The sequence below is a fragment of the Sebastes umbrosus genome, chromosome 14, assembly GCF_015220745.1.
Source record: "Sebastes umbrosus isolate fSebUmb1 chromosome 14, fSebUmb1.pri, whole genome shotgun sequence".
Taxonomy (NCBI): domain Eukaryota; kingdom Metazoa; phylum Chordata; class Actinopteri; order Perciformes; family Sebastidae; genus Sebastes; species Sebastes umbrosus.
Window position 1 is genome coordinate 24,785,755 of NC_051282.1, and position 20,366 is coordinate 24,806,120.

At 38.9% G+C, this 20,366-nt stretch overlaps 4 protein-coding genes across 4 annotated transcripts in view; 2 read left to right on the forward strand and 2 right to left on the reverse strand.

Annotated features, from left to right (window-relative positions):
• Positions 1-147: 147 nt before the first annotated feature.
• Positions 148-2,299, reverse strand: arl16 (ADP-ribosylation factor-like 16). Its single transcript, XM_037791169.1, has 5 exons — positions 2,134-2,299; positions 1,221-1,276; positions 1,018-1,134; positions 808-923; positions 148-635 (listed from the first exon to the last, which is right to left on the reverse strand). The coding sequence occupies exons 1-5, from the start codon at positions 2,282-2,284 to the stop codon at positions 470-472; spliced, it is 606 nt and encodes a 201-aa protein (XP_037647097.1). The 5' UTR covers positions 2,285-2,299; the 3' UTR covers positions 148-469.
• Positions 2,300-3,708: 1,409 nt separating this feature from the next.
• LOC119501007 (fructosamine 3 kinase related protein) lies at positions 3,709-6,924 on the forward strand. The gene is made up of 6 exons (XM_037791080.1): positions 3,709-3,849; positions 4,858-5,009; positions 5,126-5,217; positions 5,370-5,452; positions 5,874-5,996; positions 6,090-6,924. The coding sequence occupies exons 1-6, from the start codon at positions 3,709-3,711 to the stop codon at positions 6,426-6,428; spliced, it is 930 nt and encodes a 309-aa protein (XP_037647008.1). The 3' UTR covers positions 6,429-6,924.
• A 1,373-nt stretch (positions 6,925-8,297) lies between these two features.
• tbcd (tubulin folding cofactor D) overlaps positions 8,298-20,366 on the forward strand; it is a 30,533-nt gene continuing 18,464 nt past the window's right edge. Inside the window, 13 exon segments of the mRNA XM_037792080.1 lie at positions 8,298-8,793; positions 9,309-9,359; positions 9,452-9,549; positions 10,065-10,166; positions 10,698-10,844; positions 11,282-11,337; positions 11,788-11,920; positions 12,732-12,777; positions 13,347-13,479; positions 14,107-14,249; positions 14,337-14,397; positions 14,529-14,603; positions 14,823-14,917. Of these exon segments, the coding sequence (XP_037648008.1) occupies positions 8,616-8,793; positions 9,309-9,359; positions 9,452-9,549; positions 10,065-10,166; positions 10,698-10,844; positions 11,282-11,337; positions 11,788-11,920; positions 12,732-12,777; positions 13,347-13,479; positions 14,107-14,249; positions 14,337-14,397; positions 14,529-14,603; positions 14,823-14,917 (1,318 nt within the window). The 5' untranslated portion in view covers positions 8,298-8,615.
• On the reverse strand, positions 14,968-20,316 carry znf750 (zinc finger protein 750). Its single transcript, XM_037792079.1, has 3 exons — positions 18,722-20,316; positions 15,973-17,288; positions 14,968-15,863 (listed from the first exon to the last, which is right to left on the reverse strand). Exons 1-3 carry the CDS (start codon positions 18,737-18,739, stop codon positions 15,281-15,283), a joined length of 1,917 nt encoding a protein of 638 aa, XP_037648007.1. The 5' UTR covers positions 18,740-20,316; the 3' UTR covers positions 14,968-15,280.

Consider the following 20,366-nt stretch of genomic DNA (forward strand, 5'->3'; position numbering starts at 1 on the left):
TTGTAATTCAAGTGTTCTGGGAGATAAGTAGACTTCTGCACCTCCTCATCGCTCTGTTTTCAGGCTTTAAAAATATCTAGTTTGTGATGGGAGACTTTGGCCAATCACAGGTAATTTCAGAGAGAGTGTTACCATTGGCTGTGCTCCGGCTGGTGGGCGGTGCTTGGTATTTCTTCAACAGATCTCAACATGGCTGCCGGGTCACAAACTTTAGTAGTGCCATGATATCACTAATACATCTCTTTCCCCATCCACCCTTATGAACAGTCACCATATTTATATGGTACCAAAAATACAGCAAGTTTTTCAGTGTCCAACATTAAACACATTAAGTCCTCTTAAACATGATGTGTAAACTGTCTTTGCACACTGAGGATACTGACATCTCTTCTCAAAAAGCTTGAAGTCATCATCCAAAGTCCTGTGAGAGTAGCTTCACTTTACTTAAAATGTATATAGTATAGATAGTTCACTTGACTATGATGGACTCCAGCCAGCTCAGCACCTCCCGAAGTCCCTGTCCAGAGCGGGCACTGAGTTCCAGTGTTGTGATTGGCTGAGTAGCAGATGCAATGATGTCATCCATTCTGAACAGCGACCTTATCTCTATGAGACTCATGGTGCAGGGCATGTCCCTGGAAAAGGGTGGAAAGAAAAACAAAAATTAGAAAATACACAATGGCATGAATGGTTTCCACCAAGAGACAGATTTATGATATTGGATACATATTGTGTTCAACCTGCTGACACTGACATCTTGCAGGTATGGCAAATGAATGTAGGGATCGATGTGTATGTGAGTGTCACCTCTTGTTGAACAGAATGAGCACAGAGGCACTGTGCAGAGGCTCAGCAGAGAGCACTGACAGCAGCTGGATACAGGAGGACGATATCTGAGCAATGTTGGCCGAGTCCACCATGAACTATGAGAAAACAGAGAAAGAAACATTCAGTCCAATAATGCTAACAGTCTCTTGTCAACTGTTAATAGATGCAGCACGTATACGAAGAACATACAATGACAGAGAAGCAGTCTTTGAAGTAACTCGGCCATATGGGGCCCATGCAGCCTCCCAGCTCTCTCACTGTCACCTTCTTCCTCTTCAATGTCAGGTCTGTCAGGTTGGTTCCTACCTGTGGAGGATTAAAGAGATTGGAGGCATTACATGCCGGCAAACGTATCAAAAGCATAATTAAAACTACCTTTCAATATTACTTACTGTAGGCAAAGTAGAAGGAGGTTCCCCCAGTTCACCTAATCCATGCAAACTGAGCTGTACACAAATATGTAAGGAAAAATATCCACTGGGAGGTGACTTTTATCACGTTTATCAGCTCCATAGAAAAAAAAAAAAGTTGAATATTATATATTTGGCTAGTTATGAAAGTGGAATTTTTTAGTAAACGTTTAACACAATGTGAAATATTGTTACTACACCAGCTCATCAGGCTATAAACAGACATAACTATTTTCTAAAATACAGATACTATTTCCAAATGAGAAATGCAAATAAAATGTTTGCATTGCTTTCATACACTGTATCCACCTCATTTACATAATACTGTACTCTGTCAAGAGAAGTTGTTTGAGATCTCTTTTAAAAAACAGAAGTGAAACAGTTGTCATTACTGCATTCACTTTTTTTTATCCCTTACCTCCCCAGGAAAACGAGTGGCAGGATGACTGGGTGATGTTTTATTCCCAGCAGAGGCTGCAGTACCAGCTAAACATGGTGGAGAAGTCTTATGGAGACAGAGAGGCCAGAGAACTATGGGCCAAGCTACATCCTGTATCCTGTATTTTTCTTTAGTATCATGTCACTTGTTCACCTCATATGCATGTATACACATATTGTTTTGTAACTGCATTTATACTCAAACTGCTGCAAAATAACATGAAAGTGTCGATCGATATCGGCGGAGAAAGGCTATATTTATTACTTTACCATATAACGCTAGTATATATTGCTTATATATGTATTAACTTGAATACTTAGCTATCTAGTTACTACTATCTAACTACTACACTAGCTCATCAGGCTGAATTAGCTAGTTAGCTACACAACATGTTCTATTTAACTACTTTTTTCCAAATTCTAGTCTAAACATTCAGCTAGGCAACAAAAAGGATATTTTGTAGACGTTTCAGCAACAACGTTTTTCCGACGCCGGTCGCTCCAAGAAGAAGACAAATATCATTTCTGCTCATGTCGGTTTTCCAGCAGCAGCATAGCGATGCTACTAGTGCTAACCACGTGGCCGATGTAGCTTCATCGGGCACCATGGCGACGCTCACGTGACCGTGATACGACGCTGTGATTGGACGAAGCAGGCGTTCAAGTCTTGTTTCTGATTGGTTACCATTTCACCCCGTGTACATATACCGGAAGAAAAACAAGATTTATTATTTTTTTTTTTTTTATTGAAGAAAATTAATTTACAAACATTAAGGCATTGTAATCTAAACTCAATACTTTTAACATACAAGGCCCAATTGGATAGGAAAGATAACTTAAATTATAAAAAGTAATATAATAAAAATAAAAGAGGGTAGAAAATAATTCAAGGAACAAAAAAGAAAAATCCATAAATAAATAAATAATAATAAGACTGCACTCTTCCATAGTTGCTCTAGGGGTCATCATCATATATGTTCAGTTCTTCATAAGCATATACTTGAATTTGTGCAAATAACATTTTCCAAGAATGAGAATGTTATTCCCCAGAAAGTCATCTTTGTTATTGTCCATGACAAGTCCATAAACAATGTCCTTTTGAGAGACGTTTTCCCAGATGAGAAACTTTTGGGAAAAGCCAGTCATGTATATCAAGCCATAAAGCTCTAGAATACATACAATGAAAAAATAAATGCTCAGTAGTTTCAGTATCATCACAAAATACACAGTTATTGGCTTCAATTTCAAAATACACAGTTATTGGTTTCAATTCCAAGTCGTTTTCGCAACAAATCACTGGATGGATACACTCCATTTAATATTTTAAAATGGATTTCTTTTGCTTTGGGAGTTATGGGGAATTTTAGATATTGAGTTCGTAACATGTGAATAATTTCTTTCTGATAGATTTGTGAAAGAGCGGGTAATGTTGCAAGGCTCTCTTTATTTTTTATTATTATATATATATTTATATATACCTGAAGCTTGAGATACTTCGGGTTACATGATATTAAAGATAATATATATATATATATATACATATATATAGATACATACATATATATATATATACATATATATACATATGTATATATATATATATATATATATATATATATATATGTATATACATATATATAGATACATACATATATATATATATATATACATATATATACATATATACACATGTTTATATACATATATATATATATGTACATACATATATATATACATGATAATAAAGACTACATACATACATACAAACATATATATATATATATATATATATATATATATAGTCTTTAAAATCATAGCAACTGAAGTACCTAAAGCCCTGATGTTACACACTCCGGTACAGTAGGTGGCGGTATAAACATATACATGTTGGTTTGCGATCCGCCATTAAATCAGAGAAGAAGATCAGAGTCTGTTGTTGTCAAAAACGCCCCCTAAACTTCTGGACCTGTGCACTGCGTTGTCAGCACTAGCACCAGTATAATTCCTCTACCCTTGGCTGTGGTAAATAACCATGGAGGCTAAGTTAAAGAGAGAGTTGGGGACCTCCATGCTGAAGTCAACCGGTCACTCAGCAGGTGGATGTATCAGCGAGGGCCAGAGTTATGATACTGACTCTGGGAGAGTGTTTGTGAAGAAAAATCACAAGAGCGAGGTATTTCACCATCACTCTTTAATCATTATAGTGACGTATAGTTAGTTGATAGTCTGGTTTACCATATGTGCTATAGCTACACTGCACCTTCTGAAAGCCAGACATACAGGAGGAGGCTGAACTTTGTGCAAGATCTGTGCTACTGCACTGCTCACCACTGCTGGTTACTCGTGTCACCATGGCTGCAAGCTTTTATATAGAATACCTGTGTGTTATAAGATAAGATATTCCTTTATTAGTCCCGCAGTGGGGACATTTGCAGTGTACAGCAGCAAAGGGGATAGTGCAAGAAACAAGATGCATCAGCTAACACAGTAAAAAAAGTGAAACAAAATATGAACCATTTCAATAGAAGGAAGTATAAAAATTGGAGCAGTATATACAGTATTGACAATAAACAGGCTATTAAAAAAAATTGCACAAGTGGAAAATGATATTGCACGGTGAGAATGAATGGAGGAGCTCTCCAGTGCTGAGATGGTGTCCTGCATGGGGTAGGAGTCATTCTCCATCATGGAGGCCAGATGAAGATATAGCTTATGGTTGTATGCAAAAAAAAATCCTACAGTTAAGGTAGATAAAAGGTGTGCTATCATTAACTGTGTAAAAGAAAGTCTATGGAAAGCAATAAATGTATGGGTTATCAGAAAGTATTGTGTCCCACATAAGATTGTTGTGAGATCTATGTTGAACATCTTCAATGACTATATGTTAAAAGATAAGTCAACAACAGAAAAGAAATGAAAACGGTCATTGTGGAAAGTTCCTAAAACTCCATTGTTCTTGATAATGTATAGTCTGTATAATCTGTTTGGTGGGAAATATTAATTATGAAAGATTGCTATGGAATTTCAATGGGAACCTGAATCCCTATATGTAATCATGTGTTGAGTAATTGTATGTGTTCTTGATGTTAACCCTGCACTGGACTTAATAAACGTCTAAAAATAGAAAATTGAATTGCACTGCTCACCATGCTCAAATCCTTTTTCTTTTTTTTTTATTCAGGCTAAATTGATGTTTGATGGGGAGATGGCCAGTTTGGAAGCCATTTTAAAGACAGAGACGGTTAAAGTCCCCAAGCCTGTGAAGGTGATTGAGCTTGACACAGGAGGATGTGTATTTGTGATGGAACATCTGGACATGACAGGTCTTAACAAGTAAGAGCTCTCTCATACAATTTGTTTAGTAGCCTACTGTATCAGTATAGGCAACATGAAAATATAGTAGTGAAAGTTTGTTGACAAAATACTTTATTACCAAATCCAATGTGTAGGTACTCAAAGCACCTAGGAGAGCAGCTGGCAGATATGCATCTTCACAACAAGAGACTGTTGGAAAAATTAAATAAAGAGCAGCAGACAGTGGGTAATTCCCCTTAACCTCACTTTCATACATGCAAATAGACAAATGCCCTAAAACAAATTTCATCCTCTCACAGTTAACTGTCAAAATTTGAAATGAGAGTGTATTGCTGATTAAGATTTACTACATAATACACATTATTTGACTGTGCACAGGGAAAGGAGCTGGACAATCGGAGGTGGCTGCTGTTGAAAAATTTGGCTTCAATGTACCGACATGCTGCGGATATATACCACAGGTAAAAAAAAAAGTATTGTATCTGTGTATTATATTTGTAGTACATGTCAGTGTGACACAGTAGTTCTTTATTTGTGCATATAATAAAATAAAACAAAAGAGAAGAGATATACAATAACATGAATAAATGCACATGTGGTATATAAACCCTGAGGGCTTATATAAGGAACCCACCTCACATTGAAACTAAAGACAGCTGTATTACAATTTACAAACAGACATCAATATTTTTAAAACGTCTAAAATACAGATTTCCAAATGAGAAATGCAAATCAAATGTTTGCATTGCTTTCATACACTGTATCATCCTCATTTACATAATACTGTACTCTGTCAAGAGAAGTTGTTTGAGATCTCTTTTAAAAAAACAGAAATGAAACAGTGGCCATTACTGCATTAATTTTTTTCCCTTACCTCCCCAGGAAAACAAGTGGCAGGATGACTGGGTGATGTTTTATTCCCAGCAGAGGCTGCAGTACCAGCTAAACATGGTGGAGAAGTCTTATGGAGACAGAGAGGCCAGAGAACTATGGGCCAAGCTACAGGTGCACCCTCCCTTTGACCCCATCAGAAACAAATCACACATCCTTATGATTGTATCAATAATCTGACCATTTTACATATTGTGTTATTTTCAGCTGAAGATCCCTCAGTTTTTCACAGATTTGGAGATTGTCCCTGCTCTCCTCCATGGAGACTTGTGGAGCGGCAACGTGGCACAGTGCGCAGAAGGCCCAGTCATCTTTGACCCAGCCTCCTACTATGGCCATTCAGAGTCTGAGCTGAGTATTTCAGGGATGTTCGGTGCCCTCAACAGCTCTTTTTACTCAGCTTACCACGAAAAGATTCCTCAAGCACCGGGCTTTGCAAAGAGAACCAAGCTTTACCAACTCTTCCACTATCTGAATCACTGGAACCACTTTGGTGGTGGCTACAGGGGCTCTTCAATAAGTACAATGAAGAACCTACTGAAATAATGGCATTCACATCCACTAGTAAGCTTCACAGTCTTAAGCCAAGTATTATGTATATATTAACAGCTGCTAATTTGACCAAAAATAGTGTGACGAGTTGTTGAAGAGACTAAACATAACATTCTAACATTGTAATGTCTGTTATATTGAGTAGCATAACAAAAACATAACAAAAATAATTCTGCCCTTCCTGCTTCCAAAATGTGAAAAACAGAATCCACATCTTTCAATCTTAAATTGTATGTTTGATCAAGGATATATAAGAATTTTTAAATTCTGTATTTTCTACATTGACTTGTGTGTACTGAATTGTACTGCTGTGCAAAGGACACCTGATTTTCCCATTGAATGCAATACTTTATCTACATCATGATAGCCCAACTGTTGATGTCATGCAGACTAAAATACTACATCTACAATATGTTGCTGTATTTGAATGAATCTTTGCATTATTTAATATCCACTGCTTAACCAACAATAAATCCTATGATGAACCAAAGTGTTTGTCCTGACCTGCTGTATTTGTTATCCATCTGGTATGAAAACAGTAGTGAATCAAACTGTAAAACCTCCATCATTATAAAGAACTCTCCACCCCTCTTTACTGACTGCTTGACCCTCTGCCACCAGAATGAACAACAGCTTCTTCTCCCGGGCTGCTGTACACCCCGCCTCCCAGCACTCACATGCAACTTAGTAACATGATTCAGGGCTGTCAATCGTTTAAAATATTGAATCACGATTAATCGCATGATTGTCAATGATTAATTGCACATCTTTTATCTGTTCAAAATGTACAAGAAGTACACATGGACCCAAGCTGTTGCCTAGCAACGCGATTCTGTTGCAATTTCTTCGAAATGTGCTAAAACAGAACGTTTAAGACAGAGGATAAATACAGGCATATTCAGCCGACAGTATGAGGAAAATAAAGTTGTTTTTTTTAACATTACAGCATGTAAACATGTTCTAGTAGAAACACAAAATACAAGTATGAACCTGAAAATGAGTATAATATGGGACCTTTAAATCCAAATATGCCATAAATCTCTTTATATTACTTGAATGTTATGACCCTAAACCAACAAATGTCTTAATCTTTTTTTTTGTATGTATTATATATATATATATTATCATATAAAACAAATTATACAACAAATCAAATGTAAGTAAAGGAAAAGACAATTGGAATAAACAATTGGAATACATTTGAGATGTCTAAACAATCTAATAGTTTTCTTCTTTTTTATTATTATTCACAAGATGAATTTACAAATAATAAGGCAATCGTTTTTATCCTCAAAACGGAGCAGATATCACATTAGACAATAAAAATAAAATAAAATGTAAGCGGAATAAATCATTAAAAACCATGACAAAAATAAAACAAAGTTACAAAAAAAAAGAATATATATGAAATAATACATATATCTATTTTTTTTTAGTTTAGACTGCGAAATATATTTGCAATTTTTTTGTAATGAAAAATCTGAACACGTTTATGTAACTACAGTCTTGAACTCTCTAAATAAAGTATGGAAAAAAATTCTGAAGAAGAAGAAGAAAAATGCATCTCTAGAATAATAATAAAAAAGAAGAAAACTATTAGATTGTGTAGACATTTCAAATGTATTCCAATTGTCTTTTCCTTTACTTACATGTTATTTGTTGTACAATTTGTTTTATATGATAATATATATATTATATATACATATATAATTATTTTTATACTGCGAAATACATTTGCTAATTTTTTTTGTAATGAAAAATCTGAACACGTTTATGTAACTACTGTTTTGAACTCTCTAAATAAAGTATGGAAAAAAATAATGACACAGCAGAAGAAGAAGAAGAGTTGTGACCTTTGAGCCTTCTCGCGCACCGTACTTGGGCGCGACGCACAACACAAGCATCAAACTGCTCCATCACAACACAACACAGATTTCAATTAGCTCGGTTTGACTCAGCTTAAAACCAATCTCAGTTTGCGTGCTGTCATTTTACACGTCCATACCTTCTTGACCAAGTTCGTGTCGTAGCTCTAAGTTTAATACTTTCCGTCGTTCCGTGAGACTTTAATTGTTTTATTCCACATTCCTTCCTTTTTGCTAGATGCTAATGCTAGCTGCTTCATACTTTAGACGCTAACGTTAGAGACCCTCTCTGTAGGTACTGGAGACGTCTGTCAGCATGGCCCTGTCGGAGACGGAGAATGGGAGTCCCGCAGGTGAACGAGGTGAAGCTATAGTTCAGACATGTGTGTTGGGAGGCTTCAGTGAGAGCAGCGACACCAGAGCTCTCCTCTCCAGCCTGCCGGAGGTCCACGGACACCTGGAGACCAGCGAGTCCACCACACAGAGGTTCTTAGGTGAGACAGGCATCATCCATACATACATCAACATACATTTATTATTATCAGTGCTTAGTAAGCAATTCATCACATAATCAATCAATTCATCACATAATCAATCAATTCATCACATCATCAGTAATTAATTTATATTTCTGTATTACACAGATTAAAGGTAATAATTGTAGTTAGAATAATTAGAAATAATAATTATAGTTAGATAAATTTAGGGAAATTTAATTATAGTATATGTGTGGCTCAATAATGAAGCTGGTTAATAATTAATAATTCATTTATGGAGAAGGGGTGGGATTAAATAAGTTAATACTTCTCACTCCTTTTCGAATATATATGTAAATCAAGGCATTAAGTGCTTTTCATTTTATGTAAATACTACTTGTTTCTGACTGTCCACTTGTTGGTATGTTCATTCTTTTTCTTTATTTATTATTTTTTTTTTTTGTATTCTACATGTTCGAAATAAATTTTGAAATGAAATGAAAAAAAATCACACTGTTCATTTCCTCCCACAGTGATAATGAACAGATATCAAGAGCAGCCTCATCTTCTGGACCCTCACCTAGGTACTTTATCTTTAAATACAGTCTGTATTAGTACTGTAGATTCATTTTTGGAGAATGTATATATGTGATTAAATTATTCAATTTTGTTTTAGAATGGATGATGAACATTATACTGGAGTTTGTGAGGAGTGAGAAGTCTCCCCCTTCATTGGTTCATTTGGGCTTTAAGTTTCTCTACATCATCTGTAAGGTCAGTCAAAAACAGTACTCACTGTACATTAGCTGTGTCTTGTCTGCTGTGTCAGTGAAAACCTACTAGACTGCCATACACGGAGTAAACCCTGGAACACATAATAATAACTCCCACTCCATGATATTTCTCAACATACTACGCCATGACCCCCCTCGACACGCCACACTATGACCTTCCTAATGAAACCTTACAACATACTACACCATGACCCCCTTCAACTTGTATACCACGACTTTTTATTTGACTTTTTTTACATACTATACTATACTATGCTATCCTATACTATACTATACAATATTGTCCTCTCCTGACAAAGGTCACATCTCACAAACAGACAACAGTTCATCAACATCAACAACTGCACCTGCTCCCCTGCTCCTCTGTCCCAAGACGCCCCGCAGGGTTCTGTGCTTGGTCCTTTCCTTTACATTCTGTGTGGGCTAATTCAGTAATCCTGATTTGTGAAGTAGTCCCCAGGGTGTTTATAGTTATATATTTTTTTTCCTGGGCAGGTCAGAGGCTATAAAATCTTCATGCAGCTTTTTCCCCATGAGGTGGCGGATGTCCAGCCAGTTCTGGACCTGTTGTCCAGACAGGATCCCAAAGACTCTGAGGTGAGACTGGTATTACTCCTCAAGGGCAAACTAGGGATGCAGCGATCCAACTTTTTCAGTCCCGATACCGATAGCGATACCTGGGCTTTGGGTATCGGATCGGTAATAAGCTGTATGCCTCACTGTGTGGAAGTCCCTGGGATCATTCTTTAATGTGTCAGGCAACATCAGATTTGACTTAAACATTGCTTTCCTAACTTTGTAAAACAAATAAATACGTAGATATAAATTAAATAATAAGTCGTACACCAGCAAATTGGTAAAAAATCTTCAGAATTAACAGGAATTACAATTCAAGTGTAAACCGTTTTAATGCAGCAACAAATTGGTCAAAACTTAAAGAGGAATTAAAATTACAGTCTATTATGTATGTAGAATATAAACATAAAATCGAACTGAATAGATCGGCTCCATTGTCACCGATAGCCGATGCAGCTGTTTGAATCAGTATCACACACTTCACATAATACTTTTGTTGTTAGCTTTATCAAACATTGAACAATAGTGTGTTTTACCATGTACTCATTCCAGACTTGGGAAACTCGCTACATGTTATTGTTGTGGCTGTCCATGACCTGCCTTATACCCTTTGATCTTTATCGTCTGGATGGTCATCTGGAGTCAGACGGCGGCAAGGCCAGAGAGCCCACCATGGACCGTATTCTAGCTATTGCAAAGGCAAGTTAAGTATATGTTATAATCTTGATTCTGTTTTGCTGTTTTGTATAAGAGAGATTGGTCTATATGTTTTAATCTCGCTGCCCATTATGGCTTGGCTCTGTTATCAGGATTTGTGGATCCTCAAAAATATCTGAATAAACTGTCTAAATGTTATATATGACACACAGTAACTTATAACAAAGCACCCTCTGCTGTTTTAGAGTATATGATATATCCATACTTACAGCAACAAAAGAAACAAATCATCAATATGTCTCCATTCTCTATTGAAACTGATGTAATCGATTAAGAAGACAATCCAGAAGTTTAATATCTGAACTGAATTGTATTCAGCCCCAGTAATGTCTGTAGATTTACTCAAATGTTAAAGAATGTAATAATGTTTTACAGTCATGTTATCATACAGTGTGTGTAACAGATTTTTTTTTTTCCAGTCTTATCTACTCGTCAGTGACAGTCCTAGGGATGCTGCATCTGTCCTGGTATCAAAGTAAGTGCACGAACACTGTACAAGTAATTATGTAGTATTTTCATTTTGTGGTTGTCTGTGGTCTTAAAAAGCATTAAATTTGATTTGCACATAACCCTCTTGTGCGTGCTGCGTGATGATAATCTTTAACTCGGATAAACTAATGTAATCATCCACCTTCATGTTTTATTGTACTGAATGTATGTAATGGCCATGAAGTGTATATAAGCTGCCTCTGAACACCCTATTATACTCTATTATGTAAAGCCTGTATCGATCAAAGACGGAAAGTAATCTATAAAAATATGGCAACTCGCAGTGAACACAAAATACAATCTAGAGAAAGTTAGTAACTGTAATTAGTTTTCCAGCCAGTAGAGAGCAAGGTTGTGCTTTGACTGGCTTTACTGGTGTCTGCATTTGTTTATCCACATGAAACCTTTTGTTGCTTTCTTGTATGTGACTGTACAGGTTCATGACACGCCCTGATGTGATACAAAAGCGTCTCGGAGACTTCTTGGACTGGAGCCTGACCACTATATCCCAGACCGATGACCAGTCAACGAGAGACATTATGTTGCTGGATGGTGCCCTGCAGTCTCTGGTAAACACACTGATCACACTCAAACCTGTAGTGTTGCGTGCACGCCTCTCTGTGTATGTGTAAAGCAGGTGTAATCTGTGTGCACTGTAGTATTAAAACCTGCAGAGAAGAGTTTACAAGAGCCGACATGACTGGTATGTCTCACACAATACCCAATGTGGTTTTGGCAGGTGTGTAATTCACCTGCTGCGTGTGTGGGATCTGCTGTTTCAAGCGACTTATGTCAGTTTAATCCACTGCTTTAAGCTAAACGGTTTTTCATCAAATGAGAACAGCACTGAGGGTAATTAGTTCCAGTGAAATCCACTTTTCCACGTTACGCCAGTTCTCACTGTCAACCTTTATCAATGATGGAGGAGGGTATTTTTCAAATCACTCCCTGTCAGCTAAGGTAATGTAATGCAGCCCTCAAGCAAGTGCATAACACTCATATCATTGGCACATAAACTTGCATAACATGTTTAGAAAGCGTCTCTTTGTACTTAATGCCTGTGATGTGAACCTTGCTCCAGCCTATGTGGTGCTTAGGGCGTTCAAAACTGTCTCTGTGTGTTCAGTCAATAAGCCTACAGGACCCTTACTTGCACGTTCTTTTGGGTGTAGATTGAGGGTAAAGTGCTGCAAAGAATCAAGATGTAAGGATAAAAATAAATTGTCAAGATATTAGCAAGTATGAATTTGGATTATGAGAGAATTTTTTTCAGTTTGTTAGAGCAATAACAAATGTGCGATGCCTTCGCAAATATTACTGCTATCATGTTTCCTCTGCAATATCTTAGATTGATTTGATCATCTTATTTATGTCTCCTAGGCGAAGCTTTTCAGACATGGAAAAAGAGATGACCTCCTGCAGTATGGTAGGTAATCAATCTCCATGTAGAGGTCAAAGCAAAAACAAAATTTCTTAGTTATTGAAGCATACGATTGTCACATTCGTAGTCTTTGTTCAGTTGCTGTTGCCTGTGGTAACAGAATTATTTGTGTTCACAAATCGTTATCTAAATGTGTGATGCCGCAGGGGAGATATTTGAATGCAGACATCAGGTGATATTTCCCTTTAGAAAGACAAACAAAAGAGCTTTTCCCACACTTGAATATGATCTATGATTTCCTTTGACATGTTATCCAATCTATTTTTCTGACTACATATGTCACATTCTGCAGAGACAGTCTAGTCGTAGCTGACATGTGAGCCTCTTCTATAGTTGTTGTTGGTGTACCTGTGATATGCAAACAAACACACTATGTCAATATTTAAATCTTTGAATTGTCAACATAGTGAGAATTTTTCCCACAAAAAGGCACATTTTTCTTAGCCTCTAGCCAGATACCTCCAAAAATACCTATATTCCTGTATTTATTTATCAATGTATTCATTATAATGGTATTAAAACAGGTTATAATGACATCTTCATTTGTTTCCCAGCTCCTACAATTATGCAGTGTCTGGAGAAGAAGCATCTATCAGAGAGCAGCCAGGCCATGCTGAGGAAGGTCGGGGTCAAACTAACCCAGAGGCTCGGCCTCACCTTCCTGAAGCCACGTTTGGCAGCATGGAGGTCAGACATAAAACCAGCTAATTATATTAAATGTTGTAAAAACTAATCAATGTGTGTTTGCAGAAAACTTTGTTGGATCTAAAATGTGTGTAGCATCAATGTAAATCATATGGTTAATACCATAGAAATAGAATTAGGAGTAGAACGGACATTCCCATTCAAATCAACGTAGCAGGATGGCCAGAGTAATGGCCATTTTTATGTGTACTGTTTCCGTAGCAACCGTTGCTGGTAGCAGGTTAACTTCTAAATAAACTAAGCCGACTTGCGACAAGTCGCGGACTCACTGATGTGAGGTTTTGCGACTAAACCAGCAGTGGAGGAGTAACGTTACGAGGCACATAGAAAATGTAAATAAGTCAAATTTAACAACTTTATGCTTCATCCACACACTCTTGTCACATTGTCACAAGCACATTGCTGTCGCCAGATGAGTGACAGTGGCTTTGGTGCTGCACTGCAATTATGGCTCCCCGTTCAGCAGGGAATTGCTTAACATCAGGTCATTTCCAGCTAGTTTTTCATAGTGAGTATTCTCAGATGTGTCACAACACACTTTATGTCCTTAGTGAGATGTGGCTGGATCAGAGCTGAGTGTCTTAAAAGATTTATGTGCATGTTTTTCAGGTACCAGAGAGGCAACCGCTCCCTAGCAGCAAACCTTTCCATGTCCCAATCTACTGCAGTCGCTACCGCTGCAACTCCTGAAGTGGAGACACAAGAATTGGAGGAGGACTATGACATTCCCGAGGAAGTGGAGACCGTCATTGGTCAGTTTCGGCCCCTCCACTCTGTTTAAAACATTTGTTATTGCAATAACTCTGTTCAGGAAATCTGATTTGCATGTTACTTTACAGAATATCTGCTGGTGGGACTGAAAGATAAGGAAACAATTGTGCGCTGGTCTGCAGCAAAGGGGTAACTGTTACATATGTCACCTAACAAGTCATCCATGTTGCTACTTGTCTTTGGTATTCTTTAAGTCAAAGACAGCTCCTCTGAAAGAGTTCATGTGTTACAATAATCATCTGCTCTATTTAACCCTTCAGCATTGGGAGGGTGACTGGGAGACTTCCCAAGGAACTGGCAGATGAGGTGGTTGGATCAGTGCTGGACTGCTTCAGGTAGGTTAACGCTGAGGGAATATTGACTCTCCATCAGTCACGCTATGCCAATTATCATTTCTTCTGTCGGGGTTTCTTTCACAACAATGACCGGCTCGCTGTACATTATCCCTTACTTAGTTCTGATAGTAAGTTAGTTCAATTTGCCTTAATATTGTCAATATCCGATCAGATGTTCTATGTTTTGACCTGTGTGTATTGTGTGTGTTGTTTTTCAAGCTTCCAGGAAACAGACAATGCTTGGCATGGAGGCTGCCTGGCGCTGGCAGAACTTGGTAGGAGAGGCCTGCTGGTTCCTTCCAGGTTGACAGATGGTATGTGACCACAAATACACATTGAGATAATTATCACAAGATACATGGACTTATGTAACAAGTCAGTTCTCGTCATTTATTTATTCAACATATTTACATTTACAGTACCACATCTTCCATTGTCAACTTTTTTGTCAAATTTAAATATAAAGAGCCCCTATAAAAAAAATTGCTTTTCACCTTTTCCAATCAAGACAAAACATCAAGTCTTTGCATTTAACAATTATTTTTACAGTGAACCTTATGGCAGTGCTATATACATTTTAATTATGTAAATAATAAGTTGATCTTTTCAAGTTGAGGCTTGCAGGTGAAGGTTAGAGATACTCTGTCCTTCTTACCAAGTATTATAACAGTCAGAGTTTAGTAGTAACGATGCCTCCTCCTCAGAGCCCGCCCCGGTACTTTTGCTCTCTTGTTTGGTTTGTGGCACTTGTTTTCAGCCTGGCCACTGTTTGCTCTTTTCATGCCAGTTGTCTTAGCCTTGGCTGTGTGTTTTGTCTTCTTCGGAGAGCCAGAGCTGCTAGTGTCTGTGGGATCCTCTGAGGGCCGTTCTGCTTTTCTGAAGTCACATGAAGAGGCAGCAGAGCTTGCAATGGCTAGCTGACAGAGTGCCAGCGCTGCAGTCTGCCTCTGGTCACATGGTTCTTCATCCAGCTCGGTGTCTGGCCTCGGCTGAAGATCTTCCGAAGTGCTCGGGGCGGAGCTGTGTACAGGGCTGCTATAAGAAGCTCGCAGGCTGAGGTTCAGAGGCAACTCGTCTCCCTTTGATTTCTCTGTGTCTGAGGACTGCAGTCTGTAGACAGATGGACTTTTTTCTTGGTTCCTTGTTGAGAGGTTTAGGGGGGCCAGATCGTCTCTGTTGTCATCATCTTTTTGGTCTGGTGTAGTTTCAGGACATGGCTCAGAAACAGGCAAAGAGGAATATCTGCTGCTCTCAGCTGATCTGAAAAAGACAAGCCAACATAAAGAGTTAAAGGCCATTAATTACCAGTAAATGCAAATACAATATACTGCTGCTCAATTAAACCAAGACAGGCAGGATTTTTACTCACCCTCCATCCACATGCAGAGTTCCTAACTGCAGCAAGCTTTCTGCAGATTCCGCGTGTCTCGAGTCAGTTTTGATGGGTTGTATGGCTGTAGCGGTGTGTCCTAGTTGTGTGGTTGTCTGTGAGTCACCCTTGTTGGTGTAGTGCGGGGCCTCTGTGTCTCTCTGGATGATATGTACATGATTGGGTCTGTCAGGGGACCCCAAGGCTGAACAGCCCTCCTTAGGACTCAGCCGGGTTTCCTTGTCTCCGTTTTGCCCGTGGTTGCTCTCCTCTTGCACAGATGTGTTGACGTTGTTGTGGCTGGGACGTGATTGAACGTATAAATCATAATCCTTTGGCCCGAGTGTCGGGCCGTAGATGTCCAAAGGAAGATATCTGGGTCCTGCAACTGGCATGGAGAGCTCATGGGGTCTGTAGAAGGTGAAGTGCATAGGGGGGCCCGGGTGGAGAGGGTGGCAGTATCTGTATGGGTATGGGGGGAAGAGGGAAGTGTGAGGTGAGGCGATGGGTTGTGGCACCACAGGCCTCTGGGGATCCATGAACTCTGGCCGGAAAGAAGGAGAGTTTGGATCATTTGCATGGTGGTTTGCTTGGAGGTAGTACGGAGGATACAGGGGGCGGTCAGGCAGGAGGTAGGGAGAGTATTCAGGAACCATGGGAGGAGGGAATGGTTTTAAGGGAATGGATGATGAAATCGTGCCCCATGGGAAGCCTGGGTGGTTGAAAGTGGGAACAGGAGCTTGTGATTCCTCCGACTGCTGCACAGATGACTTGAAGGCTTCTGCTCCGTCATTTTTGGGTGTGACGAGGGAGAAGGCAGATGGGCGCGGCAGAGACTCATTGCTCTCCTTGTTCTCTCCCTCTCCCTCTCCCTCTCCCTCTTCCTCTCCCTCTGTTACCGTATTTGATTTTGTCTCGCACTGGCTGTCCTTATTGACTGGACTGTCACACCCAACGTCTACTTCTTCTGTGTCGTCTCTGCTCTCAGCTTCCTCCTCCTCAGTTCCTTGTTTGTCGGGACTATTGTTTTGATCTGCTGGCAGGGGGCTCGGACAGTTCTTAGATTTGACAGGGACGCTCTTTGCTACAGCCTTGTTCTGTCGGGCCGTTTGCCCGTTTTTCTGTGACATCAGGGAGATGGAGTTTTTACACAAGTTGTATTTCATGTGGTTGAAGAGATGGGACTTTTCGTTGCAGGTGAAAGGACACTGGAAACACTGGTACTTGTAAGGCTTGCCTGGCGGTCGGGGAATGTAGTGGGGCCTTTTTGGCTTGCGTTCCTGAGCGGTTTCCATCTTGATTCTTATGGATGTTGCCTGAAAGAAAAACACAGCACATTGCAGTTGAGGAATTGGTATTTTTTTAGGGAGTGTGACACTAAGAAAAACTCATGAATCATTGCAGCTTTTGCACCCTATTCTCACAGAGCTGACTGTCAAGTAGCGAGGTTAATAGAGTTGTTTGACTGGTTCAGGTGGAGAGCGGCTCTCATTGGAAGGTTTTTCCTCTTGTGTTTCTTCAGCTGCTCATGCAGAAAAATCTCTAGCTGCACAAAACACTGCACCCTCAGGCTAATGTATTTCTGCAACTGCTACTTGCACAGTGGGCTGGACATCAAACAGAGCAATAGTTAATTATGAAAACATGTCTACTGTATGCAAAAGTGTACCCATATGTTTGCATAGGTGCACTCCTGCCTTTTGGTTGACTGGCAGCACCCTAAAAACACCTCTACCTGCCTGTTCACCCGTCTATCCGTTCTGATATAGTTCTGATATAGTTCTGATATACTCATCTATCCTATAAAGTTAGAGAGATGCTAAGGTACTCGATAGGCAGGTGCTGGGCCGACTTACTAACACAGACCTGGAGGGCATGCAGAGACTTGCTTTCTCTATCAACCTTACTAAACTCTGTGCTGTCGGCGTGGGAACCTCGAGACACCTGTTTCCCATGACTACACCTGCGGGAAGCTTTCAGTTCCGAATCATCATTTGATGAGCTCACCAGCTCTGCAGATACACAAGTATGAGAAGTAATACTGTATAGCTAGCATGAGTTAAAAGCAGCCATTTGAGTGAAACCGTGAAGTGGGTGGCATCTGAAACACTTCAGGCTCGCCTTTGAAATGAAACATCACCTAAAGCTGTGAGTTAAGTGTTGCTGGGTGCCGCACGGAGGAACCTGCTTGTCGTGCGCTGTCGCAAGAAGTTGTCACTCAAGTTTCTGTCCAATGTTGTAGCATGCAAAGCCACTCCTTTCTTAAGAACTGAAATTAATTCGAAAATCTCCTTTTTAACAGCGTATCTCTCTCACTGTGAATACAATCCAGTCCAGTGTTTATTTTTTCCTTAATAAAAGTATATATTTGCTTCTTATGAGCTCAGGTGATGTATTTTTTTAACTGACAGACCAGTCTGTATATGTTATAAAATAGTTTTTTATAAAGTAAGTATCTATCAAATAAGCGTCTTAAACTTTTTTAAAAGGTCTTCAGCACAGGCCACTTTAAGCGTTACCTGTGCATCAGTCATGACAGAGCAACTAGGGCTAATTCAAATCAACAGATAACAGGTGGATAAGTAGCCTATACCAACCTTTAATAATACACACAACAAAACTAGTTAACAGTACCTTTTACAAAGACAGTCTTTTCCAATAACACAGAAAGGCTTTAACGGAGTGCTCTATTGTAATTTAATGCTGCTTCCTTATTTAATTAATGAAGGATAAAAAAAGAAGAAATTACCTGCTCTGGTTGTAGCATCAGTGTCCCGTCCTGAGTGTTGAGCCTGCAAAGAGCTGATCCGCCGTCCACAGCCAGTGTTAGTCAGGACGCTCTCTCCAATATAAGCTAAAAGTTCAGAGTGCGTTTGCGAACGTGTGTGATGGTGCGAGTGTGTGCTGTATTTGATAATCTTAGTTGTGTGGTGAGTTCCTCTCTCTGGGATGTTGTCTCACTAGTGGGTGGGGCTTCAGCCCAAACAGCAGGGCCCTCAGGCAACATCGATGTACCTGATATTAGTCAAGCCTCAAGCAATGATTTACATGATGGGGTGGGGTCTCTCACTCCTGCTTCCTCCTAACCGCTCCATCTCTGTCTTCTGTGGAAATGACAGCACAGGCCTCATTCTGCAGGTTAACTGTAAATCACATGTTGATTCACACCAACGCGTTAAGTTTCTATTGAAGTCCAGTGGCAAGCTGGTAAGATCAACATGACATATGCAAACATGCAGGTAAAACTGGTGCTGATCTTTCATTGATTGTGTTGAAAGAAACTAACTCAGTGTTACAGATTTATAACCTTTACAAAAGTGAAACGTTTACTTAATGAGCTGACTTTATTGCTAACCATTTACCTTCCAAATTATAGCAATGTTAATCATGTTGTGCGTTCTTACCCTGATATTAAATACAAGTTAGGGCTGCAACTAATCATTATTTTCATTTTTGATTAATCTGTCAATTATTTTCTCGATTTATCAATTACTTGTTTGGTCTATAGAATGTCAGAAAATGGTGAAATATGTCAATCAGTGTTTCCCAAAGCCCAAGATGATGTCCTCAAATGTCTTGTTTTTTCCACAACTCAAAGATATTCAGTGTCTATAGTGTTGATATTCAGATATTACTGTCACAGAGGAGTAAAGAAACCAGAAAATATTCATATTTAAGAAGCTGGAATCAGAGAAATTACTTAAAAAGATGAATTGATTATAAAAATAGTTGGCGAATAATCGATTAATCGTTACAGCTCTAATACAAGTACTTAATGACTATGAACACTCATATCACTGATATTCTCACAGTTGAAAAGGAACAGGTGGGCAGACATAACCTTGCATTCAGTTCAAATTCAAATACACTCGAAATTATTTTTCTAATGGACGATAATTGAAATCTATAATTTCAAACTTTCACTCCATTATTTTGGTAGTAATTTTTTATATATCTGTTGTCTTTCAGCAATTCTTTAAATTCTGCTCAGCTTGTTTCTCATTGTGCTGCAAAAGGGTTGCTTTAAATCAGTGATTCTGACCGGACCGGAGTGGTGGGCTCCGGGGACCACCAGGGTTCTGTGGCACTCTGTCAGGGGGTCCGCAAAATAATTTGCTATAAAATATAAAACTGCTGTATCATTAAAAAGTGCATATCTACAGATGGGGTCCATTTGCGCCAAAAAAACAAGCATATTGTGTCCATTAATCTCGACCCCGTTAGCTTTGGGTCAATAGAACCTCTAGTAGTTCTAAGTCGTGACATTTGAACTTTCCTCACCACAAATATTGCGTACAGTATATGTAACATATGTTTTTGACATTGCTTTCATTCTTTAATCTTAGTTTTACTTCACATTCTTGAGATAAAACCACTCATCCATCTCTGTTGTC